General features: G+C 44.2%; 1 protein-coding gene across 4 annotated transcripts in view; it reads left to right on the top strand.

Annotated features, from left to right (window-relative positions):
- The window catches only part of AOAH (acyloxyacyl hydrolase), a 114285-nt gene that overhangs the window by 15767 nt on the left and 70613 nt on the right, over window positions 1–27905 (top strand). For all 4 annotated transcript variants that reach the window (XM_039526636.1, XM_039526634.1, XM_039526635.1 and 1 more), the window contains exons 3-6: window positions 16–111; window positions 4524–4590; window positions 6156–6258; window positions 17789–17848. In XM_039526636.1, the coding sequence (XP_039382570.1) occupies window positions 16–111; window positions 4524–4590; window positions 6156–6258; window positions 17789–17848 (326 nt within the window). The remainder of the gene's footprint in view (window positions 1–15; window positions 112–4523; window positions 4591–6155; window positions 6259–17788; window positions 17849–27905) is intronic.

Raw genomic sequence — 27905 nt, 5'->3', positions numbered from 1 at the left:
TTTGCTTGTTTGCAGGATGTGTGCTTGTGGTATCAGTAATTGAACAGCTTGCAATGTTTCACAACTGTACAGCAAAAGAAGCAATAGAGAGACTCTGCAACTATCTACCTGGTAAATATCAAATACACCATATGTTATGCTGGTACCACTGTATTTCACTGTTAATTAAAAATTCACTTGAATCTGAAAATGTTTTACCCACTACTGGCATCAAGTATCAGAGGGGTAGCCGTGTTAGTCTGGACATGCGTCTGAGGAAGTGGATATTCACCCACAAAAAGCTTATGCTCCAATACATTGGTTAGTCTATAAGGTGCCACATGACTCTGTTGCTTTTTACTCACTACTGTTACACCATCTACGAATAGTGTATGTGAAAGATATCAAGGGTGAAATTGTGGCTCATTAAAGTCAGTGACAACTCCCACTGACTTTAGTGGAGCCAGAATTTCACCCCAAAGATACTTGCATATAATACCCCCAGTTTGTTTACTTTGTATATTTGTCAGCACTTAAAGAATAGTCAGTTTCACTGTATATCCAGTCAGTTTCCCTTACATTTGTGCAAGTCCTTACATAGCAACTGGGAAGATGAAAACATTTTCAGAAATAGGAAACTGTTGTTGTAAAGTCACAAAAACTAGCAGAGGGACTGAAGGGCAGATGTAAGACATTCAATTACTTTAAAGTAACTTTTTAAAATTGACTAGATGTATCCCATGGTGCTCGTAGGGAACAGTACCTCACTCCCCCATACAAAACATAACCCAGGGGCTGCACTGGTGCAACAGTAACACAATCCGCAGCATGCTGATGGCATATCTAGCCCTGCAAATCTGCTGCCTCGCATTGGCAGCCAAGGCCCGAATGAGATCAGGCAGGTGCTGTGCTGCTGAGGGGAGAAGGGGAAGAGGTGCTGTTCACAAAAGGCAGGCAGGAGAGCTACCCCTCAAGGGTCATGACAGAGTCTCCATCACTGACAATTGTTAAATCAAGATTGGATGTTTTTCTAAAAGATCTGTACCGAAGGGCAGATCAGAGGATCACAATGGTCCCCTCTGGCCTTGGAACCGATGAATCTAAAGTTGATGCTGTCTCTAACATCATTAATTTAAAAAGCCAGTTTAGGATTTTTCATTAAAGAGTTTTTTATACAGTATTTTAGTAATTCCATCTCTGAAAAACTAATGTCTTGCTCTTTAGTCCCTAGTGTCATGGAGGATGCATGTAGAATAATAATTCTATCCTTTCTAAGGTGTGGAGAAGGGTTTGCTAGAGGTCATTCACTGAGTCAAATGATGGTCAGTCAGTTCCTGTTCCATGAGACATATTTTCATTTTTGACATCACAGGCAGATAACGATAGAGTTTCAATTGTAAACCCTAATACTGCTGTTAAAGTAGGGTTTTCTTCTAAAAAAACACAAAACCAAAAAGGCTCTGTAAAGATGACACACTATGGTTCCGTGTTTATTTTCACACGGTGAATCTATTTCAAATTTGTTCAGTGTACAAGTGATGAAATTTATTTTTAACTGCCAGACCTGTAAACCTGCCCTCCACTCTGAAGGTCAAGTTGCATTCTTTCTCGTTTATGCATCACTGCAAGTGTAAAAATTCTACAGGCAAAATTCTGCCCTCCTCTGTATGTATAAAACCCCCTCATCCCTTCAAGTTACATCTGTGCAAACTCATTATCTTCAGTGAGACACATGGAAGCTATTGCTATTCCTTGAGGGAAAAGTTTGACCCGGGACTAGAAATTAGTTAACAATTCTGTGGCTGATGCATGAGCCAGAATGCAATCCAGCCCTCTCTCTCCTAGATGTATAGGCTCTGCGGAGCTAACAGGAGTAAAAAGTAGTAACAACTTACTTTTATCACTCAGGTCAATAGATATTATTTTGAATGCACACAGGGAGCAGAGCTGTTGAGGAAAAAGGTACCATTTAAGCTGAAGGAGCAATTCTATTATTATATATATATATATATATGCCTGAAGAGCCTCGTGTGAATAACAAAAACAAAACTAATGTACAACAATAGGTTTTTAGAGGAACTAAAGGGAGCTTGTGGTTTCTGTTGGCCTAATCTAACTTCCTTTAAGGTCAATATTCTTCACTCTCTTAAAATACACATTTTTTTACTTGAACCTCTTTCCCCTAGCAAGGCTTGTTTCGATAAAAAAGACTTCTGTGTATTCTTCTCTTTGTATCTGTGTGCATACAGCACAGCAGGAGATGTGTGTAAGTACAAATACTGACTGACTCTGAGGACATAAATATAAAATATTGGTCAGAGGTTGTGGTATATTGCCTGAAGCCAAATGTTGAATGTAATACGTACAATCCAAGAAGACTATATTTACCCTAGGGCAGTTTTATGTTATTGCTATTCCCCCTGGAGCCTGCCATTATTTTTGTTATGCCACTGGATATTCTTACGCTCATAAGGAATTATGTGCATAGAAATGGCTCTAGCTAGCCAGCTCCCCAATGTCTACTTTCTAGATTTGATGGCAAGCCAAACCAACCCCTCCTCCTAGCTGCTAGCGAGGTTGAGCCAACCAGTTATCTCTTCTTGGGCAAGAGACATTGTACAAACCTGCTGGCTTGTCTCCGCAATGGGAAACATCAGAGGATGCTGTCAGCTTTTGTCCAGCATGGGAGATGTTGGGGAAGCCAGCTATTTTCTCTTACAGGACACTTCAAAGAGCCAGCTGGCTTGCTGGCTAGTTTTACCAAGGGTATTTTAATCAGTGATGAGAGCAGACATGGGACTGTTGCCACCCACTGCATGTGCCGTTTCAGGAGGGTAATGGCAAAATCTAATTCTGGTTAGGAGACCCATTTTAAACCAGCAGATTGATTATAAAAATCCAATCGAAAGAAATTATGTGGCAAAGGAGGCAAATAAATGAGGCTAATAACTTGATTGAAATAAAATATTTAAGCTACAGTAGCTCCTGCAGCTATCAGCAACACCTTATCATGAAGAGATAGTTGGGTATTTAATTTATGCGCTCACAGCTACATTGTTAAACTTTTTGGGCCTGGTTCTCGCTTCACTTATGCAGATTTTACACTGGTGTCACTCCGTTCACATCAGTGGAATTATTCCTGATTTACTCTGGTGGGAGTGAGAGGAGAGTCAGATCCACTGCTGTCTTAAAACCTAGCGGTGTTTTGGAAGGAAATACTTTTTGTCTGGGGAAGAACCTTAGAATAGACCACTCCAGCTGGATGTTGGTTCTGATTAATCTGATTGGGTGAGGAAGGATAGCTACTTTGATTGGTGGATCCTAAGCGTTTATTTGGACACATTAAGACGGACAGGAGAGAGATACATAGGCGTTTGGGGAACAGTGTTTAAGGGGGAGGTGACTGGAGACTTGGACATAGCTACTTTCTGAAGTCCTAGGAGTTGTGGGCTTTATTCTTGCTTCTGTATTTTGCCACGTTTACCATATAGATACCTGTGTAAATGCACCTTTATTTTAATGTCTGGCTATGAGTCGTGCTTCACTGCTTATTAATAAGCAAAAACTGATATCCAGTTGTTGATTACAAGATACAGGAGACTGATCGGCATAACAGCCCCAATTGAGTAGTACATCCCTGTTCAGCACAGCTCTTAAGCATATGGTTAAAGTTAGGCACATGCTTAAGTGCTGTACTGAATGGAGACGCATTTAACAATATGTTCAAGTGCTTTGCTGAATCAGGCCTGAGTCCAGTTATATGCAGGAAATACTCCCATTCCTCCACAGAATTACAAGATCGGACCCTAGTATTAGATTGTAACTGGATTCAAACTCAGGTGTCTCTCACAGCAGTGCACCTTTTTCCCTTACTGTCTTTTTCAGTAAATATGTTGCTAAAGTTTTTTTTATAAACTGTATTTCGATGTGTATTCTTATTCATTCAACTTAAAAGAATGAGGTTTTAGTCAGTATTTAGAAAGGCCATAGTAATGTGAAAGATGAAAGGAAAAAGGAACACGATAGTTATTTGCCAAAGTATAATTACTCCTTCTGTTATTCATTGCAAAATTATTTCTATACTAAAGAGATGAGTTTTTTACCTGCATAAACACTTGAAGACCGTAAGTAATTCTAGCAGTAATATGAACTCATACATCATTTTCTGCACATTGATTTATCTGTTTTGCTTTCTTTTTGAGCTACAATATAACAAGTGCTTTGCCCTTAAACTGCTTAGAAAATGCTCTATAATAAATATGATAATTCTTAGCACTTACATTATGCTATTCATCATTAATGCACTTAAACATTAATTCTCACAATAGTTCTGTATGACTCACCTACTGACACACAAAGAGTCAGAGCTTTGGTTAGAAGAATTTTCTGGTTCAGAGTCATGTGCTCAAACCACTGACTGAGCACATGCTTTTCTCTAAAATAACCTGAGATTTACCTTGATAAAGCAAATCCTGCTGTGTTTCATGAGTTTGTAAAGCTAGCTTTAATTATGTTCCATTGTTTCAAAAATGTATGTTTTCCAGAAATACTGAACTTGCAAGGCATCTGTTATTTGGTAGCTGAGCTTTATGGACCAGAACTAATTAAACTGTAAGTACTAATTTTTCATCTAAAGTTTGCTTGTTTTGAAAGATTGGTTTTGGTTTTTAATGTACTGATGTATTGTCAGTGTGAAGTGTGGGAGGTTCACTCTTCAAGTCCCATTAGTATGAAAGTGAGTAAAACTCTTTCATATATATGGTGTTCCAGAGAGACACTTGATTAGGTAGTTTTGGCAATAGACTGAAGTTAGCTGTTGTAAGGACCCAGGGACTAAAACCGGGTCTGCAGAGACTGGGATGGCTGATAGTCCCACAGCACCCCTGGAGGCCAGGCGGAGGCACAGCCAGGTAGCACAATGAAGAATAGGCGCCACTGCAAGTGTCACCCAAAAGACTCAGAGTGACGATACCCTGAGGAACCTCTGATTGGCCAAGCAGTCTATTTAACCCCAGGAAAGTTGTCTGGACAACCATATAGACTTTGGCCTGCTGCAACACCAGATTTTGCTTGATCTCCTGTCTCCTAGTCCAGTCTGACTCTGACCCTGACTCTTGCTTATGGAACCTGCTTGCTAGTGCTTCCTCCAGCTCCTGCCTGGCAACTACTGTTCCTGGTGAGCAGACCTTAGCCTGGCTGTGCCCACCAGGCCAGACCACCTATGCTCTGGTCCCATACAGCTGTACCTGAATGAATTAATAAATGCTATTGCCAGCTGCTACTACTAAGCCTTTTTATAGACCTATACATCTGTAAATCTCAAATCAGGTCCACCTGTCTTTGTTACCTTTTGAAATTCAGTCCATTTGGCTGTGGAAGAAAGTTCTTGAACCAATGGTGTGTGGGGGAGATCATAATATCATAAGGGTCATAATATTTTAATCTCTTGTTCCCTAGCTTCCTTTTTTTACCTTAATGGGCTTTCTAACTGTCATCCTCTACTTGCTTCCAGCCCCTGACCTTGATTTGAGCACTTGGGAGACCCACAAACTAATTTAAATTCCTTTAAAAATAAAAGTAGATCATTTATTCCTCTTTGGAAATTCTCAGATTAATTAAATGAATGTTTGCTTTACTTTCTACTTCCTTAGGGTTTTTTTTTTAATCTAGCCTGGAAACCATGCTACAGAGCTAAGTAGTTCAGTAATCAAACATCTTGATTTAATTCTCTATAAACCCAGAGGTTTGTCCCAAAAGAAGGAAACAATCTTGGTACTTGTATCTGACTAGAGATTCGAAGGATTTCTAGTTATTTTGTTGAGTCAGGGACTGAAAATTTGTACTAGCCAAATTGCATCTGGATTAACTTTATCCTTTAAGTCTTTGTCATGTGTATGGTTGCTTGAAAATGAGTACAGTTATAATATATTTGATTATGGGGCAGTATGTAAAGCTCAGGGCTTCTTCACCCTGGAATCTGGTTTTAAATGCTGAGTAAAATGCAATGGCAGAAAATAATTATGTTCAGGCAGCTACACTGAGCTGAGCTTAAAGACCATTATAAAATGAGTTAAGGGTCTTAGTATTCTGGATACTCACCCTTCCATTGAAGTAGTTTATATTTCCTAATACCCAGGAGAGCTTAATGGTCTTTGTTGTGCACCATTTCCCTTTAGGTTAAAGTATAAATTGAATGCTGATGTGGTATGCCATTCCATTAAGCTGTGTAAACAGAATGCGGGACAACCATTTTGTCATTTGTACCCTCCTCCTCCGAAGGTAAGTTATGCTTGGATTTCTGAAATTACAGTGTAGAGGTCTGTTAAACTTGAATTGTACAATAAAAAGAAAGAAGTTTGCAATCTTGATGCACTGAATTGCAAGCAGAAATACTTTAAATGTGGACAGTTCCAGAAAGCTTTCAGTAGAATAAAGGGTACATGCATACTATGTGTGATCCTGCTGTCTGTAGTACCAGATGTATGGTTATCAGTCTCCATTTATCACAGTGGGAATCTTAGAGGTAAATTCTCCTGCACCATTGTGTGTGAGTGCATTTGCCCTAGAATGAGTAAAATTCCTGGGTTCCATATTATATATAAGTAAACATCCAGTTTTTCAAGTAAAAACTAATACACACATACACAAACCCAAACTTTCAAACTTAGATGCCCAAAGTTAGGTACTTACATGCATATTTAAGCACCTAAATAGAAATGGTTTGATTTTTCAAAGGTGATAAGCATGCAGGGCCGTCCAGAGGATTCAGCAAGCAATTTTGGAGCCCCTTCCATAAAAAAAAGTTGCAATACTATAGAATACTATATTCTCATGGGGTCCCCTGTGGCCCTGGGGCAAATTGTCCCATTTGCCGCCCCTCCTTCCCCCCTCCCCACCCGGGCGGCCCTGGGAAAAATAAACATTTTAAAACCTTCCACATCTCAGCACAAACCCAGTTTTGAGAAAACTTCTTTTCAAGTCACCTTTACAAGGTATCACTGGTTCTCAGCATCAGCTAGTGCTAAAAGGCATTAAAGCTCATTAAAAGGGTTGGACAAATATTTTCCATCAAAACTTTTTTTGGATTAAAAACTAGTGGTTTTTTAAAAGCAGAAAAAATCACGGACAATGTCTGCTTTCCTTCAAAATTTGTTGTGGTTTTTTTAAAGCTGAAATTAGTCTGCCGAAACCTGAACATGGTTTGGGGTTTTAGAAGTGTGTGGCCAAATATTTGCTGCTTGCTGTGTTTGATTGTTTAAAGAAACAATAAAAAAATGCTGCTTAAAAAAATCCAAAACTTTTGAACCACCTCAGCTTGTGACCAGACGCCTGAGCCCATCCAGTCAGAGATTTTTCCAGGTTTCTGATACTCTGCTGGCTTCCTTGACTCATATCTGTCTCCATAACTTTGGGTTCATTTAGCTTAGAACATAAGAACATAAGAATGGCCATATTAGGTCAGACCAAAGGTCCATCCAGCCCAGTATCCTGTCTACCAACAGTGGCCAATGCCAAGTGCCCCAGAGGTAGTGAACCTAACAGGTAATGATCAAGTGATCTCTCTCCTGCCATCCATCTCCACCCTCTGACAAACAGAGGGTAGGGACACCATTCCTTACCCATCCTGGCTAACAGCCATAATGGACTTAACCTCCATGAATTTATCTGTTTCCTAGAGACTGGCTCCATGGTGTCCCTCACAAACTGGAGACGGTTACTGTAGGTTTGTCTTTAGTATAGCTTATGTACATACTCCATGAACTGAGCATTTGAGCTTGTTCCAGAATCTGGGATGAGCCTATGCTGTGAAAACTGAAATGCTCAAAATAGCACATGCGTGTGAATGGACACAGGGTGCTAAAATTAAATTAACCCAGGGGTTCTCAAACTGGGGGGTTGGGACCCCTCAGGGGGTCACAAGGTTATTACTGGGGGTCGCAAGCTGTCAGCCTCCACCTCAAACCCCACTTTGCCTCCAGCATTTATAATAGTGTTAAATATATAAAAAAGTGTTTTTGATTTATAAGGGAGGGTCGCACTCAGAGGTTTGCTATGTGAAAGGGGTCACCAGTACAAAAGTTTGAGAACCACTGAATTAACCCCTCTGGAGCCTCGGGGAATGCAGGAGATGGGGGTCTCCCTTGGTAGGGTTGGGAAGGAGGTAGGTGGCATAGGATAATGCTCTTCTCATATGATCCCTCCCCCATGGCTCTCTTGGCTCTATCACTGTTAATCTAAAGTGGCTAATTTTAATGAAGCTACCCTCCCCTGACATGAATCTCCCTATGGAACTGAAATTAAATGTAGACTATAATCTGGCATTTGAGAAGTGAAAGGGATGGTAGTCCTAAGGAAAAAGATAACAGCTTGGGTCTTTGTGTTAAATAGCTGTCTGCAAGCCTCAAACTGCTGAATGAGCATTTGGGTAGGGAAGGCTGTGCCTCCCCAAACAGCCTGGCCCCGCCCCCTATCTGACCCCCACCCACTTCCTGCCCCCCGAGTGCCCTCTCAGAATCCCCGACCCATCCTGCTCCTTGTCCCCTTGCCGCCCCCCCAACTAGCCCCCACCAGCCTTCCTGTCCCCTGACTGCCCCAACCCCATCCACCCCCACCCCGCTGAGTTCTGACAGACCCCCGGAACACCCACAATCCAACCCCCCATCCCTGTCCCCTGACCGCCCCCAGCAGCGCTGTCCAGCGCCGCTCCTGGATTACCGCCGCCTCTCCCCTCTCTCGGAGCCTCAGCGTGCCGCGTCCAGGAGCTGCCCTGTCCCCCGGACAGCACTGCAGCGGCGTGGTTCCGGTGGCACCGGAGCTCGCAGCAGGGCCGCCCAGAGGATTCCGGGGGCCCCGGGTCTTCGGCGGCAGGGGGCCCTTCCGTTCCGGGACCCGCCGCTGAAGTGCCCCGAAGACCCGCGGCGGGGGTCCCCCGCCGCCGAATTACCGCCGAAGCGGGACCCGCCGCTGAAGTGCAGCCCGGTTCGGCGGTAATTCGGCGCGGGGGCCCCACCGCTGGTCCCGGAATGGAAGGGCCCCCGCCGCCGAAGACCGGGCTGCGCTTCGGCGGTGGCCCCCGCTTCCGCCCCGCCCCCCTCCCCTCCTCACCCGGAGCCTCAGCGCCTCGCCGGAACAGCCGCAGCGTGTGGCCAGCGGGGCCTGAGCTCCGTCCCGCTCAGAGCCGCGTGGGGAGGGGGCGGGGCTGGGAGCTCCACGCCGAGCGGAGGGAGCCGAGCTCAGCCCAGAGCTCCCAGCCCCGCCCCCTGACGACGCGGCTCGGAGCGGGGCGGGGCTCGGGCCCCGGCGGAGACTCGGCGCTTGATGCGCTGAGGCTCCAGGAGAGGGGCGGAGGCGGGAGCCCCCGCTGTTCTCTTGGGGGCCCCTGCGGAGCCCAGGGCCTGGGGCAAATTGCCCCCTTTGCCCCCCCCTCTGGGCGGCCCTGGCTTGCAGCCCCACCCACTTACCACACGGCTCTGACTCAGTGAGAGGAGCTCAGGTCCTGCCACTGCAGCGCTGTCCAGGGCCGCTCCTGACGCAGCACGCTGAGGCGCCGGGGGATGGGGGAAGGCGGATGCAGGGCTGGGGGCCCCTGCGGGGCCCAGGGCCTGGGGCAAATTGCCCGATTTGGGCCCCCCTCTGGGCGGCCCTGTAAGCATGCCCATGTTCCATTGTCATCTGTGAGATATATTGGGTTGCTCAGCACATTTGAAAATCAATCCATATATTTAGGCAGCCGTTTTTTAAAAACTATAGAACCTTGGACAGAATTCAGAAATCTAAATCTGAATAAAATGTTGTGCGTGGTCTCTGATCCAAGGCCCACTGAAGTCAATCGCAGCCTTTCTATTGGCTTCAGTGGGCTTTGAATCAAGTCCATAAGAAGCAAGTTGGCTTTAATTCTGTTGCTGAGCCATCAGCAGTGGGGTTAGTTCCAGCTTCAGAGAAGGCTAAAAAATGTTCACAAACCAAGATGGCCACAGTATATTTTGCCACTCCCTCCACCTAAAATAATTTATTCCTGTTCACCATTTTCACACTGCTATGCAGAGAGTCAGCCTAAGAACTCTGGGAGGGGTTAATAAGGTGATTTTGGGATACGCCCAAATCTAACTGACTTTTTGTATAAATAAGTGTGTGGGGATGAAATCTGACCCATTGAAGTCAATGACTATCCTCCCATTGACTTCAATAAGGCCAAGACTTCATCCTGTGTGTCTGCATATTTGGTATTTGGTTCACCCCCAGCAGTCTCCCAGCAGAAGTGGAACCCTTCTGCCTGCCTCTTCCAGCCCTAGAGAGCTGTTCACATAGATTACATTTTTCAGAATAAATCATCAAACAAAATGGCTGGAAACTTTTCTTAAAAGTCAAGATGTGGCCCAACCCAGTGTTATTTTGGGGCTCAAGCAAATCCTCTCCAGCTCATCAGTGTTTGCTTATTACTCTTTCTGACAGGCTTCATTTGTCTCTCATCGCCAGCCAGGCAGATGAATTAACAAAGAGGTTTTTCCTCCTAAACTTTTCCCCTGAATCTTTAACTATTTGGATGCCCCAAGAAACTACCGAATGGCGGAGGGGAAGGTGTTTCATTTAGAAACCATGCTCTAATGGCTGATAAATTGCCCACGGTAATTCTGTGACAAGTAACACTGCTTAAAGACGAATTGTGGGTGAAAACTTTAATATGCAGTCAGGGACCCAGATGCATAAAACTCAGTTTACCTCACATTTGCTCCTTCAGTTTGTAGTTTGATTGATCATTTCAGTTATATGAGTGTGCAAATGTTGGCTAAGTTCCCTGCCAAGTGTTTGAACAAGATTTTAATACTAATGACTGTTTCGTTCAACTCTACTGACTTTCAGGTACATCATTTATGCATTTGGATGCACGCTTCCCCAGGGTTAGTGCAATATTTGTACTGGCAAAGCGAATGCAATAAATATGTAGTTACTTTTCTTTATAGGACAGCATAATTTTTGTTTTTAATTATCTTTATGACAACAAATATTAATGGCATTTTGATGTTTAACAGTTTTTTCAATCAGTAATTTTCATTTTTGGTCATGTTGATGTTTATAAATGAACATGTTGCTGTACCAAGGGCAAATGTGCTCCGCAAATAAGACTCACTGTTCTAACAAATTAACATAAATTAAATTTTGTGCTAACCCTCCTGTAGCCATTAATGCTTCCTGATTATTATAGGAGACTCAGATAATTATGATTAAAAATACTGCTCTCTTCATGAAGCGTGAAATTCACTTAGCAGAGCAGGAGCTGTAGAATGTCTCAGAACAGTGGAACCAACTCTGTGTGGGTGGATGGCCACGGAGTGATTGTGCAGGGGGACTACCTATCAGCTCTATGTAGTGGAACTGCGAGAGAGGGAAGGGGAAGGTGGCATGCTTTTCAAAGCTGCTCAAGGGATTTTGACACTGAGTCCCTATTAAAATAGGAAATGACTGTCTAAAGTCCCGTGCTGGCTTTTGGAAATCTCAGCCTATCTCCTTATCTTGTTTATATACCAGGGGTCGGCAACCTTTCAGAAGTGCTGTGCCAAGTCTTCATTTATTCACTCTGATTTAAGGTTTGGCATGCCAGTAATACATTTTGACATTTTCAGAAGGTCTCTTTCTATAAGTCTATAATATATAACTAAACTATTGTTGTATGTAAAGTAAATAAGGTTTTTAAAATGTTTAAGAAGCTTCATTTAAAATTAAATTAAAATGCAGAGCCCCCCCGGGCTGGTGGCTAGGACCCAGGCAGTGTGAGTGCCACTGAAAAACACCTTGCGTGCCGCCTTCTGCACCTGTGCCATAGGTTGCCTACACCTGTTATATACTGTGAAAACAAGAGGATTCCATGCCCATGCATTCATTGTTGTTCACTTCAGAGAATACTTTAGCAGCCCTGTAGCAAATCTGTCTTGTGAGGCCTGTGAGGAGAATGGGCTCTTAGGATCTGGTATCCATTATTCTCTTTTGACTTGGTGAAAGCAATGTGGATCAAAGTTGGAGGAAATATGCAAGCTGTGGTGTAGACTTATCTACACCCACTTACTGATGGGTTAGCCATTCTAAGTTCATACAACTTACATACTTAGGAACCAGGTGATGGTGTAAATTAGAGCTTAGTAGTATGTTGTGAGGGACTCTTTGTCTGCTTTCCAGCACTGCTTTTAAAATGTTTCATGTCTGCATCCACTGCAGCTTAGTGTCTTTATCCAGCATAGCTTGTCAGGGTTCTTGGTCTTTGAGAATTAAGTATAAGCAATACTAGAAAAGGTTTGCCAGTTTAGCTGTACCAGAAACCTTCCTCTTGTAGATGCAAGTTATACTAGCATAAAAGTGCTTTTGATGGTATAGCTAGTACCAATTCCCCCAGCGAAATAAGCTGTTCTATCAAAAGCACTTTTATGCCGGTATAATAGTATTTACACTAGGACTTTTGCCAGTATAGAAATGTTGCAAAAAAAAATCACATCCCTAATTGACATTATTGTACCAAAAAAAGTTCCTAGAGTAGACCTGGCACCTCACTTCTGATCTGAATACTATAATTATTACTCCTTCTCTAAGTGACACAGATTGATTTGCCAGAAATCTCAATAATATTGAAGGGAGTTAAGTGATTCTGACTTAACAGAATTTTTTGCCAGGTGAATGAGATCAACAACGTAGCCTGTCATTTGTATTGGAACGGAAACTCTGTGGCCCATTGGCATGTTGAGACGTAAGTGAAACAGGGACCTGATGCAAAGGATAGATAAGAACAAAGAAATGAATGGAAACAGGTTACTCTGCAAGCTATAGTGTTTGATTGTTTCAGGCAACCTCAGACACTTGTGTGCACCCTGCTTCTGTCTGCCAGAGAAATTCTGGATTGTACCTGATTCAGTTATCCAGACTACCCAAATCACTAGGAATACAAATCACTCAAGTGGAGAGAGAACTTTTATGTGTGTATCCTAGCTTCTGGCGAGGACATTCTCACTCAGTTTGTGGCTAGTTCTCAGAGTTTCAGACTTGACATGCTAAGAGGAAATCAAATGTATATGAAAGAAGCAAATATTAAACACAGAGCAAAACACAAAAATGCCCCACAAAATCTTCTTTACTCTTATCTATCTTTGAGAACCACACTATCTCCTCAGGTGTGAGTGTGAATTGTTATAGTTAGGGGTGGGACTGATCCAAGCCCCTTGATCTGAATGCCTCTGAACTCTGGAGAGTGCACAGTTTGAGCAATAACTCATTCCCGCTCCACCTCACTTAGCTACAACTTGTTGGAAATAAATGAAACGCAAAAACCACAAAGAACAAAGTAGTTCAGTCCCCAGGTGGTTCTCCACTTTTGTTGATACCTGTCATTACTACCATAAGTGTGGAGTTAGCAAAGAGCACACATGCACGCACACACACACACACGCACACATATATATGTATACGTGTGTGTATATATATGTGTGTGTGTATATAATATGTACACAGCAGCTTCCCTCAAGCAGAATCCCAAAGCACTTCACAAATATTGGACATACAGTCACACTGAAGTGCAGACTCTTCTCGGGTGAGAGGGCGGTACTTAGGAAGGCGACTGGCATACGGCATGCTACATAATACGGCAACAGTGCATAGGGCAAGAAAAGAAAAGGACACCATGACAATCCTCTGCTCTTACAAAAAAGTGACACAAAACCTTTAATCCAGAGAACACAAAACCACAGTCTCCTCCAAAAGAAACTCTTACCACCTCCATAAACATGGAACCTATCCTCGACTCCCCCTGCTTCCCCACCACACACAAGGCTGCAGTAACTTCCATAATCAGAGTAGACAGAGGACAACTGGATTTAGCATCTTGTGGAAAGACAGTTTTTCCCATATAAAATGAGGGTCAGGGGATTAACAGGCCGAAATCTGCTGGAAAAAATTGGGTGCATTCTAGTGGCAATATTTATTCAAAATAACTATTGCAAATGGGAGATGCATGTATGTATTTGAGGACAGAATTTGGCCAATGGGAAGAAACTGGGCAACATTATCTTGGCTCCTTATTGGCACCTCTTGTGTACTTGTTATATGCTACAAACCAATATTTTTTAAAGATTGTCTTAGAATAAAAGCACCACAGTGCTCAATCTGTAGGCAGAATAATGTTGCATATAAAAATCTACACAAAGAACGACCTTTGCTTGAGAGAGACTCTTCTGATAGTTATTCTTATACTTTATTATTCCTCATATAGTTTGCCTTTTATTTTTGACCCTTAAATTTCTGAGTTAATTAATTTTGCTTTGATCAGTATCTACATCAAGTATAATGACAAGCTGAATTTTATCTCCAGCAAAAATGTTGATGATGGTTTTTTGAAATGCAAATGTATGCTGCTTAAAAATCCAATCTGGCATCCCAGCCACTCAGTATGGCAACATCACTTGTTTTTTCTAATGTTTTAAATCTGCCGCTTGGCAAAGGATGCTTTTCCCCACACTGGATTTCTATAACTTCATCCAGATAAATATAAACTTGCATTGAACTTTTCTACTGAGCCTTCAAGCGTAGTGGATTTAAAGCTAGCAATTATGTTCTTATGGTGGATTGTAAGAGGGATTGATAGGTCATAGTCAAAAGGAGCAGTTTGTCCTGACTAACCATTTTGATCAGCAGCAAAGCACTCACACAGTTGTGATCTGATAGTATAATTTTCCTTTCAGTTTGAAAACTGTTCAACATTAATTGATTTCTTAGTTCACTGATTCTTACAATTCACAGAAAGAAGGCAGGGATTCCTTCCACAGCAAGGTTAGTGGGGCATATTCTCAGCTCTTTCATTCCAAACGTGAATGACAAAGGCTGAGGGAATCAGGAGAATGTGCCCCTAACTGATATGACTGGTTATCAAAGATGGCCTAATAAAAGCAGAACAACACATGGGATTCATTGTAACTGTTGTGGAAGAGTATTATTTAAAAAGTAAGTTGTACAAAGGGTGGGTATTAAGATGTTGCTCTTATGAAAGTTCATAAATTTGTCTTAAATTCTGGGCCCTGTCCTGCAAGCAAGATCTGTCTCACATCAATATAGCTACCCTTTTCCCCCTACTGAAACTTTTTAATGTATTGACATTTTAATGGGTAAAAAAATAACATTTTCATACATAAAGGAAAGAGAGTATAAATATGTCCCAGAGTACACTGCCATTCGCCAACGGAGATACCCTCTCCTCAGTATCCTGCATAAATTGGATTTATATTGTTTACAATAGAGGGGAGAACAGTTCCCCAACTGTGGCATAGATTCTATTCTCAATTACACCCCAGTCAACACAATTAGTAGGGATATCCGAGTGTAACTAAGGGAGGATCCCTCACCTCCTCGACAGTTAAGGGTCTTTTGGCAAAGGAACCAGTGTGGTTCTTCTGTACAAGGATTCGAAAAGCATTCCCAGAGGTTGTGGGGGGCTTCACACCACAGTATGGTGCAGAGGTCTACTCCATAGTGGCTCTCTGTGCTTCAGCATTCATGCAAGGGCTGGGGACGGGGCTGAAAGATCTACTGTCTGAGGCCAGAGTATTTTTGTGCAGTGAGAGTGGCTTCTCAGCTGCTCCACTACCCACTTCCTTCTGCACTTTTCTCAGGCCAGTCTGTCTGGACTGAAGATTTTGGCGCAATGTAACCAAAATAAGAAAACGCATCTGGACAAATTCTATAAGGGAGGCACAAAATAAGTGTGAAATGAAACCGCAGGTGTAAATTAGTTGTGGTCAATGGTGCACACCAGATTTTGGATTCTGCAAGGCTGAACAAGCAAAACAAGGGCCTGATCCAAAGATGCAATGAGCTCCCAGTGACTTTCAGTATCAAGCCCTAATATTAGGTGTAGTCCCAAGTGTACTGTCAAAGTGCAGGTCTGACAAGCCAGGTTTGCTTCACAATGTACCTTGCAGATGCCTAGTCACAGATTTCTGTGACACACTACACACAGCAGGTGTTACAGATTAGTGAAGCTGCTGATAAGAACCTAGACATTGATAAAAACTAGACCTCTTGCTGTTTCCTTTTGTATCCAGACTGCCCGCTGTGTCCTAATAGTATTGCTTGAATATTTGGCAGATCCTGGCTGTGAGAGCCAGTGGTTGATGTGGATTTGACCTTCAGAGAGCATGGCACAGATTACCTCCTACTGCCATATGAGCAGGTCTCTGTATTACTGCTGTCATTCATGTTCATGGTGCCTGATGCATGTGAATTCCCTTGTGAATGGGACTGGTTGGATAGATGGCCTAGTAATATTTCTTGTTCCAAAGAGTGACACTTCCACTGCAATTGGGGGGTGGCTATGTGGGTTTTGTGTGCTGCTGCCAAGTGTCAGGGATATTAGTGTACTTGCATTTGACCCACTTGTACAAATGCAGGAGAGGCTTTTCTCCTTGACATGCCCTCTTTTTGGCCAATCTGTCCCTCTGCTCTGCTATCCCTCCCTGTGTAAGTAAATTGACTGCCTTTTGGACACCCACAGAACATGTGCAAGTGGATTGTGTCACAGGGTGACACTGGGCCTTTAGAGGGAGCAGGGCCGGTGTACCTGTACTTTATCAGCACACTCCAATTTGGCCAATTAAGAGGGATTTAAAGAGGGCACTTGGGACCAGAGTAGGAAGAGCGGGGCAAGAGACCCAAAGAAGGAGAGTCTGGGTGAATCAGGCCTAAGGGCAAGAGAGAGAGAGCAGATCTGAGACCTGAGACTCTCCCCACCTGTTCCCTGAGAATAAGGGGAGAAGTGGGAAGTTCTCTGGGAGGGGGAGGCAGAGGGAAAGGGAAGGAGACTTGGTGGAAGAGAGATCCCACGAGTTGGAACCACAGGCTCCTGTCTAAAGCCCTGAGCCAGGGTCTGTAAGGAAAAGGATATTCCAGGGGAGCCAGCCTGGGGACCCAGAGCTCTATACCAGAGCCAGGAAGGACACGAGGCATCGAGCCTAGAAACAGGCTGGGAACAGGGCCCCGCGGGTGTGCTAAACAGAATCCCCAAAGGGAAGGAGGGACCTTTTTGTTTGGTGGAGACTTTTTAGTTTCAACTTTGTTATACCAGAGGGGGTTGTGTTTGTTGTGACTTGGCCAGAGGGCTAAGTAGGGTGACCAGATGTCCTGATTTTATAGGGACAGTCCCAATTTGGGGGCCTTTTTCTTATATAGGCACCTATTACACCCCCATCCCGATTTTTCACACTTGCCCTCTGGTCACCCTAGGGCTAAGCCACATCTCCAGCACAAATTAGTGTGTGGAGAGCTGGAGAGATCAACCTCTGGGAGGGAAACTGAGGCAAAGAGTACTGGCAGTGCCACATTCAACCAGAGAACACTACAGAGCTATGACAGATGGCAAATCTGAACTGAAGTTAACCTCTTGTTTTCTGGAGACTGGGTGGTTCTTGCTTCCTTACATCCTATTCTGGCCGTCTTGAATCCAACAAATAGATTGCACTTCTGTATGAGTTGTTGAATTTTGTCCACTGTCACTAAGACAGCGTGGCTAAGATATTAATCCCAAATCTTAAACTGAGCTGGACTTCATCTAAGAAAATAAATGGTGCCCTGGAGCAAAATAAATGAACTCTTGCAACTGGAGTTTCATACATGGTGATTAGATAATTGATTATTAGTCCAATAAAAAGTAGTGAGTGATTTATTTGTAGATCCATCCTTCATTTTTGTGCCATGACTAATGACAGAAAGAGATAAAATATTTGGGGAAAAATATATAAGTAATGCAAAATTGATATATTTTGTTTTTCTCTTGCTGTTTTAGATGGGGCTGAATAAGGCTGTAAGGAAAGCAAACAGGATTGTCAGGAATTCCAAAATTCTGGTAAGAAATAAGGGTCAAAAGGTATTTTATGTTGTGACTGCATTTATTAGGGATAGGTGGCCTCAATTTGCATAATTTCAAAACTGAACCTCATACATTTGAAATGCTGACTCAGACTTTAGTATTAATTGGTTCTGCACTGTGGTTAGGTGAGACTGAATACAGGAATAAAGGAGCAAAGAGAACATCTAGTGTAAAAATAGGTGGAAAATACAGCAGAATGCAAAACAAATACAGAGAGACTGTATGGGAAAATAAAAGACAGAGCCAGCAAGACCAAAACTGTAATGAAAAGTAAGAGTCTAGATCCTCTCAAGCTGTAAATAGGTATAGCAGATTTACACATCAGCTCTGGTGCAGTACCATACTGGCACACCACTGGTGCTTGATTAACTCTTTGATGATCCATCCATCCTTAATACATAGCATTTTTTAAAAAAGAGGAGAGGGGGAAATAAAAAAGCTAGAATTATATGAATAAAAGCCTGCTGAGCTCTAATTAGTTTTATTAAGCCTGCCAACCTGATAATGGCTCAAAAAGCTCCCTGGACTCAGAAGCTCCCTGAACTCAGACTCAGTGCCCATATTCAGATCCTCATCTGAGTGTTTACTGCCGCATTATGTCTCATTATTATTTATTACTATGTTGTTTGTGTTTGTTTATGCACAACCCTGTGCTGCCAGCATCACTCGTGTTGAATAGTGCTCACTCACACAGGTAACCTCATTGAACCCTATAGGGCCTCCATGTGTGTGTAAGGGTGACAGGAATCCAGGTAATAAACACAAAACACCATGATGCTGCAGTGCTTAGAAGTCATAGAATATCAGGGTTGGAAGGGACCTCAGGAGGTCATCTAGTCCAACCCCCTGCTCAAAGCAGGACCAGTTCCCAACTAAATCATCCCAGCCAGGGCTTTGTCAAGCCTGACCTTAAAAACCTCTAAGGAAGGAGATTTCACCACCTCCCCAGGTAACCCATTCCAGTGCTTCACCACCGTCCTAGTGAAAAAGTTGTTACTAATATCCAACCTAAACCTCCCTCACTGCAACTTGAGACCATTACTCCTTGTTCTGTCAAGTCTGCATCAGTAGCCAGATGTCAGATGTTTTGGTTCAAATCCTATTTAGATTCTTTACAGAAGCAGAAGTTTTCAGAGCCCTTCAGTTCTGTCTAGGACTCTTTCTCCAGCTGGGTCTCCAGATCTGTGGCTGCTCCAGCCCTGCCTAGTATCAGGGGGTAGCTGTGTTAGTCTGTATCCACAAAATCAACAAGGAGTCCAGTGGCACTTTAAAGACTAACAGATTTATTTGGGCATAAGCTTTTGTGGGTAAAACACCTCACTTCTTCAGATGCATGGAGTGAAAGTTACAGATGCAGGCATTATATAATGACACACGAAGAGACAGGAGTTACCTCACAAGTGGAGAACCAGTGTTGACAGGGCCAATTCAATCAGGATGGATGTAGTCCACTCCCAATAATAGATGAGGAGGTGTTAATTCCAGGAGAGGCAAAGCTGCTTTTGTAATGAGCCAGCCACTCCCAGTCCCTATTCAAGCCCAAAGTTTGCAAATGAATTGTAGTTCTGCTGTTTCTCTTTGAAGTCTAGTATTAGAGGGGTAGCTGTGTTAGTCTGGATCAGTAAAAGCAGCAAAGAGTCCTGTGGCACCTTATAGACTAAGGGCTTGGCTACACTTACAAGTTGCAGCGCTGGTGGAGGCTTTCCAGCGCTGCAACAACACACCCCCCACACTTGCAGGGCACAACCAGCTGCAACTCTGTGGCAGCGCTGTGGCTGAAACCATCCCGGCAGGGGGCAGGGGAGCAGCAGTGCAGCGCTGCCAGCGCTGCTCAGCAGGGACACTCACTCACCAGCCAATTGTCCTCCCTCCAGGGATAAAGAGTTATCCCAGAATTCCTGTTCACTCACTGCACATCAGTTTGCACTCTACTGCTTTGCCTCAAGGTGACCCGCCTTAAATAAAAAAATTTAAAATTTAAAAATCTCCTCCCTGCTTGCTGCAGCCAGGTGTGAGTGCAACCAGTTAATCAGTTTACAGCACCATGCCTCCACGAGCCCCCAAACGAGCCAGCACATGGTGAATTGGTGACTCATCAGTGTTTTGGGGGTGGTTCAGAGTTCAGGCGACAGCGCAGGGCGGCCAGAGAATTACGATATCTTTTGAGCAGATATCGGGGCCATGCTGGATAGGGGGGATGATCGACACGCTACAATGCAGGGTGAAAGCAGTTAAAGCAAGAGCTGCGGAGTGCTCCGCACAAGGCAGGGCAATCCGGATCCGCCCCACAACCCACCATTTTTGCATTTACAGAGGAGATGGAGATGGGACTGGGTGTGATACCCACAATCAAAGGATAGATAACATGAGGAGGGGAGGGGGGGGGGGGGAGGAGAGGAGGAGGCGGCGGAGGGAGAGGAGGAGGCGGAGGAGGAGGAGGGGGGGGGAGGACACCGCAGATTCCTGGCCTCTGGGAGGGGGAAGAGCCCGGAGACTTCTGCCAGCAGCAAGAGGGCAGCATGCAGAGTAGCAGCAGGGAAGGGCAGGCAAGCGCGTTACCGCGGGCAGGGAGTTTTTTGGGGAGGAGAGTGGGTGGGAATGTTTCTGGCTTATGGCTGCATGCATGATGCATGGGGATGGGCTGGATGTGGCATAGCCCGGTGGTGTCAATTATCCGTTGATGTGGTCTATCACGCAAGCGTGGGCAATTTTCATCCATAGGCGCGCAAGTTTTATCCAGGAGCCCAATATCCCTTGTCTTGTCCCGTGACGGACGTGTCCGCGCCACCTGTCCCCCAGTGGGTGGGACAGTGGTCGGCACCACATGCGCAGTGGGGGGTCCCGGGCGGAATCCAAATTGCTCCTCCCTCCCCCGCCCGCAGTCCAGAAACCTCTTGCAGGATTAAGCTGTGTAAGTCCTGTAAGAAACTTGGGAGTGAAGAGATAGGGAGATATAGAGATAGAGAGATATCTGCATCTCTGCATCTAGATCAAACTCTTCACTCAACCCCTCCCACTCTCTATTACCTCAAGCCCCACTTCATCCTCCCACTTATCCCTATAAGTAATCACCCCCCTACTCCACATTTGTTGTCTTGTTATGTCATTGGTGGGGGGAAAAAGGAAAAGAATGAGAGAAGTGAGTGGTCAAAATGGGATGTGTAACATAAGTTGTGGATGCTGCCGTGTTATGTGTTTAAATGTTGTCATTTCTTGATTTCTGGACTGACCAGATTGTCATTTCTGTGTTTCTACAGTGACTCACAGAAATCCCAAAAAAAAAAAAAAAAAGAAAAGAAAAAGAGGAAAAAAAAAAAATTGATCACTCAAAGACTGAGAGAAAAAAGAGAAGAAAAAAGAGAAGAGAGAGAGAAGAAGAAAAGAGAAACATTGGGAAGAAAAGGAGCAGAGGCAGAGGAAAAAAGCAAAAAGCTGCTGCTAGAGCTCCTGAGAGCTCAGCGGAGAGCTCTGGGCTATCGTAGCCATGCAGGGCAGAGCAGCTGGTTGCCGCCCCCCCCCCCTGCCCAGCCTTTTCAGCCCCGTCCCAACCCTTTTTCCCCCCCCAGCCCCAGCCCAGCTGCCTCCAACAGCCCACAGCCTCCAAACCACCCCTGATCAGCCTCCACCTCCTGCCCCCACCCACCCTCCCCATTCCTGCCCATCCCCCCCCCTCTGAAGTGCAGGATCACCCCAAGTGCATGATTCACATTGCATGCATCAACTGTGATTTGCAGCAAACCAGACAGGACACCCCACTGCCCTGCCTGTTGTGTTGTTGTCATGTTGTGTGTCTGTCTGTCTGTTGTGTTGTTTTTTTGTTGTAAAACTGTTCTGTCTGTCTTTCTTTTTTTTTTTCTTTTTCTTTAAAAATTTAACAAGATACCTTGAGAAAGAAAAGAAAGATATTATAGCAATTATTATTAATATTATAATAATAAGATGGCAGTGTAATTGCAAGCAAGGCAAGGCATAAGGCTATTACTGTAGGCTCAGCCTTCCAAGCCATGCATCCCCAGCAAGGCTCCCTGTGCTGGGCTGGCCCTCAGCCCTCATTCTGCCTCTTGCTCTCTCCTGTAGCAGCTCTGCCTCTCTGACTATTACCTCCTCTCTGAATGTGGTGGCTGAAGCCTCACTGAATTGTTCCTCGGTGGTCCTGCCATAGTTTCGCGGGCAAGCTATTTCAGCTTATATTATGGGATGTTCCCATACCCATATGGCAGCGTCCTTTTAAACGCTTTCTCAAGTCTTTCCCCTCCAAAGCTTCACCACAGTGCTTCCTGCTGCTCTCAAGCTTGTTCCATTTCAAGCTTCCTCAGTCAGCAGGCAGCTTCCTCACCCTGTCACAGGATCTCACAGGCTTCAGTGCATGTGGTGGTACCTTTAACGATCACAGTGGGCAGGCATCGATCACACTCCCTTTCCTGCTCTTCCTGTCCTGGGAAAAGCCTTGCTCTCCCTGCCTGCATCACTGTCAAAAAGTCATGCATCTGATCCTTTCATGTGAGCGCCTGTAAATATCAAGATGATAGAGCCAGCCTGACGCACATTAACGCAAGAACCAAATATGAACACTCTTAATAAATAACCCATAATAAATATCCAGCTGGGAGGCCAGAAGAACACAGCGCAAATCTCGCCCCTCCACAGTTCCAGCCCCCCAGAGTCACGGTTAGCCCCAGGGTCTGTCTTGCACGCCAATGTCAATCTCTTTCTTAGCACGGATGCGATCTTTCCCTTGCAAACTTGCATCAAACTGACACCACGGTCGACTTTCCCACACCAAAACTTGTTCCCGACCGACCCCACCGCCACGTGCTTTTCACACAGATCACGCTAAGCTCCCAGATTGCCATTGCCACAAAGCTCGCTCTCCAGTGCAACTTCACCATCTTGTGTGCTTGCGCCGCTCAGTGGGGCGAGCTGCTTGCACAGTCCATCCCACTCATCCCTGGCAAGTTCCCAGCTTCACCTCTGCTTCTCAAACTCCTTCAGCCACACATTGCGCATTTCCCACCACTCAAAAGCCACGTCCAACGCGGCTGCTCAACGGCGCTCAGATACAGCAGAATGCACCATCACACAGCTGAGCCGACCATCACTAGCACTTTCAGACTCACACACTGGGCGAGACTCAGAGCACTTGCCATCATCGCACTAGCTAGACTGCTAAAGCATGGAGGGACAGCCAGCCACACAGATTTGCAACACTCAGAAAGCCACAGACATGCAGAAGCCACAGAAACGGCGAGACGAGTGCTGGGATGAAAAGCACATGCACGGATGGCGCTGAAGAGACACGCACATACACGCGATGACAGCAACACAGGGATGCACAAGTCCGCCACTTCGCACCTCAACACCCGCTTCAATCAACCATGCACTCTTGCGCTGCCCCACCGCCCACAATGCCACTCAATGCTGCGCTGGGCACACCTGTGCATGAACCACACTCAAGCGCCTGCGCACCGCGCGTGAGCTGCAGCTGTGGCCCAGGCCACACTGCAGCGCCACAGCTGCGCCCATACAGACGTTTGGAGCATGAGCTTTCGTGGGTGAATACCCACTTCGTCGGATGCATGTAATGGAAATTTCCAGGGGCAGGTATATATAAGCAAGCACCCATGAAAGCTCATGCTCCAAAACGTCTGTTAGTCTATAAGGTGCCACAGGACTCTTTGCTCCTCTTTGAAGTCTGTTTCTGAAGTTTTTTTGTTCAAGAATAGTTACTTTTAAATCTGTTATAGAATGTCCAGGGAGATTGAAGTGTTCACCTACTGGCTTTTGTATGTTACCATTCCTGATGTCTGATTTGTGTCCATTTATCCTTTTACGTAGGGACTGTCTGGTTTGGTCAATGTGTGTTTCAGTTACACTTTTCTTCCTAACCCACCATCACTCCAACCTTTTCTGCATGTGCAGACCTCTGGCTAGTAGAGATAGGCCTGAACCAAATCCCTGGATCTGAACACCCCTGCATTTTGGGGTTCTTTGAAATCCAAACATGTTTATGGTGGATCGAACCAAACAAAAGGTCTGGCTCCAACCAGCCTTGAACACTGGAGCTTGAAACCTCACATTTTGAGCCTTGCACCCATCTCTAATTGGTAGCCCCAAAAGGAAGTGCCACTTTTTTGCTGGTGGCTAGCTATGCCTTCAGTTTTATGAGTCAAGTAAGCCATGGAGTTTGCTTCCAATTTTCTTCAGGCATTTGACTACTGAACAAACATTTTTTGCTCTTTGCGAAGAAGTTATTGATATTGTTTCTTCCTGAATCCTCACTGTGATGCTGCTCACAGGAATGAAAATTGAGATTCCTAATTAGCCATTGGGCTACTGCCAAGCTGTGATGCCAAGGAAATAAACAATACACTGTAAATAAGGGTTTCAGCTCATGTGGAGCAGCAACAACAGGACCATGCTCATTATACTTTCCATTGAATATCATGTTATTGATGGTCAAATATTTCCTCCCAAATTGCATGAGGTTTCTATTTTTTCCCATCGCTGGAGAAATGTAAAACTGTATAAGGTTTGGGGTTCAGTAATGCAGAGGCCTCAGCCTGCTTAGTGTCCTGGGGAAAAAACATTTTAACCTTATATTAAAGACACAGGAGAAAAGAGTTAAAGCATTTGAAATGTAAAGTGCTAAGCAAGGCTTTCACTTTAAGAACATCCCTTGCTCACATCCCCTTTAGCTGGAGAGAATTTTTTGACAGTCTTTTACATGATGTTAAAGAGGATGATAACTGTCCTTGAGGGGGAGGTCAGGGGAAAGAGAAAAGGTTAGTTGAGAGGGACTGGAACCATTGTTGCTGCAGCTGCTGTTAAAGTCCAGTTGCATTGCCTAAAAGACAAAACAAGACACATACACAAGAGGGGAGAGAAAAGAACAGCAAACATAGAAAACACAGTTTCTGTCTCTGGTGTTGACTCTCTCTTGCAATCTCACTGCTCGAGAAACACATGCATGGAATACAGTCTTATCAGCCACTCCAAAACCTGGCAACTTGGACCAGGATTGGGCTGTGTGGGGCATTGTTTTTATCTGCCTCTCTGGTCACAGGCTTACAATAGCGTTGTGAAATATGCAATCTTGGCGGGCTAAGCCAGACTCTTATTAGATGGAAGGATCCAGGAGAGGGATAGGAATGAGAAGAAATAAGGTGGGGAAAGAAAAGGACGCACTGAGGAGAAAGGGAGTGAAAAAGTCTCACATCCCAGGTAGTTGTCAGGATTTAGCTGCGGCCAGTGGAGGTGGTGATGTCATCTGGGTCCCTCTCTCAGGCCTAGTCTTGTCAGGACATATCTCAGGATTAGGAAGAAGACAGCCCGGTGGTGACTGGGTCCCAGGAGACAGTGGTGGTGGCGGTAGCCATGATGGTAAAGCTTGCTCCTGCTGGTTCACCCATCTCCCAGTCAGTAGCTGTTAATGGACAAATTCTTCTTCCTTTCCCCACAAAATCGTCTTTTCTTTTAAGGGTGCCAAGAGGGAATGATGGGCAGAGCAGTTCACCCACTCATTTTGTTCACCAATTAAGCCTAATTTCTGACACACCAATTTTGGTCCCATGATTTTTCGGTCCCATGTCTCTTTGTTTCCATGAGTTATACCAGTTGACCTTTTTGTTCGAATTCATTCATTCTTTCTGTCTCCTGTTTGGACCTTTTCCCATCAACGTTTTGGTGTTATAGGTTATTGTGACCTTTTATGAATTTTCACTCACTTTTCACAGTTGAGCTCACAATTAGGGTAAATTTATAGGCTCATTTATCACAACAGGACTAGGCAGATGATGGCCCTGAGACAGGATGAACAATCTGTCAGTTATTCCTCAAAATACTAGTTCTCTCATTCACTGCTCAATGAATAATGAGCATGAATTGTTTAACACAGACAACTACATGATCCCATATAAAAATTGCATTAAAATAATTTTTTTAATAAATTGGTTAGGCCCATCCTGTAGTTAATCCTAGCACACTTCTAGCAATTACCTCACAGTTATCCTTATTGAAACATATTTTAAAGCTACAAATTAATTAAAATTAATATAATTTCCAAGCATTTAATTATCTTTTTTGACTTTCCATACAAAAAAATGCAACCATACACTTTCAGTCTGATCAAGTTTTATTTTAGATTAAGGGTAACAACAAAGAAGAAAACAAAAGGTAAGATCACTCTTCAGAGAGCACAGTGTGTGTGTGTGTGGTCTCTGTAAAATGCTGCATCCAGTGTGCTTCCCAAAATGGCAGCTGACCCAGCAGACAGGCAGATTTGTCAGAAAATTGCCTGAGCAACTAAAAAAATGTCTGAATAGAAGATCATTTCAGATCATACCCTGTTTCTTTAAGCACAGCCCTGTACAGAGAGCAGGGGGAGCCGCATTTCCCCAAAGGGAGCCAGAGAGAGTGCCCTTGTGTGCACAGGGTGTGTGTAGGATGTAGGATGGTGCAGTCTGCTCCCCTCAATTCACCAACCCTGTACTGTGGGCCAGTGTGTGTATGTTGGGGGTGGGATTGTGGGGGTGTAGCCATCTCCTTCTACCCGCTAGGGACACAGAGATGAAAGTATCCCTGCAGTCCCCTGAGTGAAAGTACTTCAGTTGTTAGCTAGCCTGCTCATGGGCTATGCAAGGGGAGGAGACCTATTGTATACACATAGAAGAACTAGCTATAATCTCTTTTTGTGTCTTCAAAGTCTTCAATGCAACCATCACCTCAGCTGCTTCTGCCCAAGGTGGGATGTCTGCTGTGTATGTGAAATCTTTGAAGTTAATGTGGCCTCAGTTTGAAGCTGTTTTAAAATGACAAACCAAAGGGCGGGGGGGGGGAGTTTCTGTTCTACTTACAGCAAAGTTTGGACTTAAATTTGACTGTAATTTATTTAAAGCACCAGATTTTCTTTCCAAAGAGGCTTCAAATGTGGCTGTGTTAACATCAAAGGCTTTTGCACACTGCAGAACATTGTGACTTAGGGCTTGTTTACACTGGCACTTTACAGCGCTGCAACTTTCTCACTCAGGGTGTGAAAAAACACACCCCTGAGCGCAGCAAGTTTCAGCGCTGTAAAGCGCCAGTGTAGACAGTGTGCCAGCGCTGGGAGCCGCACTCCCAGTGCTGGTAGCTACATCCCTTATGGAGGTGAGTTTAATGTTGCCCTTAGGCTGAAACTGAAAAGCTGACAGCTTGAGTGAAGCTTAAGGTGCTAAAAAATATTTTACAATCCCTGTTGCTTCTGTATTCCTCATTTGGATTAGATTTACATCATGGGGGGAGTCATTTAAAAAGTCAGATATATTTGTGCAAAGGTTATTTTACCAAACTAAGTACGGTATATCCACACCTCCAAAGTTGTTTAAGACAATTACACAAGTTAGTTGGGATGTGTGTTGTGTGTGTGTGTAAACCTCAGCTTTGTAAGTGGTATAGCATGTTAAAGTATCCCTTTATTGTGTGATATTTACACCTATTCATAGATTCCAAGCCCAGAACAAACTATTTGTGATAAGCTACTCTGACCTCCTGCATAACACACACCAGAGAACTTCTCCCAAATAATTTCTTGAGCGTATCTTTTAGAAAAACATCCAATCTTGATTTAAAAATTGTCAGTGAGGAAGAATCTACCATGACCCTTGGTAAATTGTTCCAATGGTTAATTATCCTCACTGTTAAAATTTTACGCCCTATGTCCATTCTGAATTTATCTAGCTTCAATTTCCTGACATTTGTTTGTGCTGAAGAGCCTATTATTAAATATTTATTCCCTATGTGGATACTTACAGACTATGATCAAGTCACCCCTTAACCTTCTCTTTGTTAAATAAGAACATAAGAATGCCCCTACTGGGTCAGACCAAAGGTCCATCTAGCCCAGTATCCTGTCTTCCGACAGTGGCCAGTGCCAGGTGCCCCAGAGGGAATGAACAGAAGAGGGAATCATCAAGTGATCCATCCTCTGTCGCTCATTCCCAGCTTCTGGCAAACAGAGGCTAGGGACACCATTCCTGCCCATCCTGGCTAATAGCCA

Source organism: Mauremys reevesii, linkage group 2, assembly GCF_016161935.1.
Source record: "Mauremys reevesii isolate NIE-2019 linkage group 2, ASM1616193v1, whole genome shotgun sequence".
Classification (NCBI taxonomy): domain Eukaryota; kingdom Metazoa; phylum Chordata; order Testudines; family Geoemydidae; genus Mauremys; species Mauremys reevesii.
This window is presented reverse-complemented; position numbering and strand designations above follow the sequence as displayed.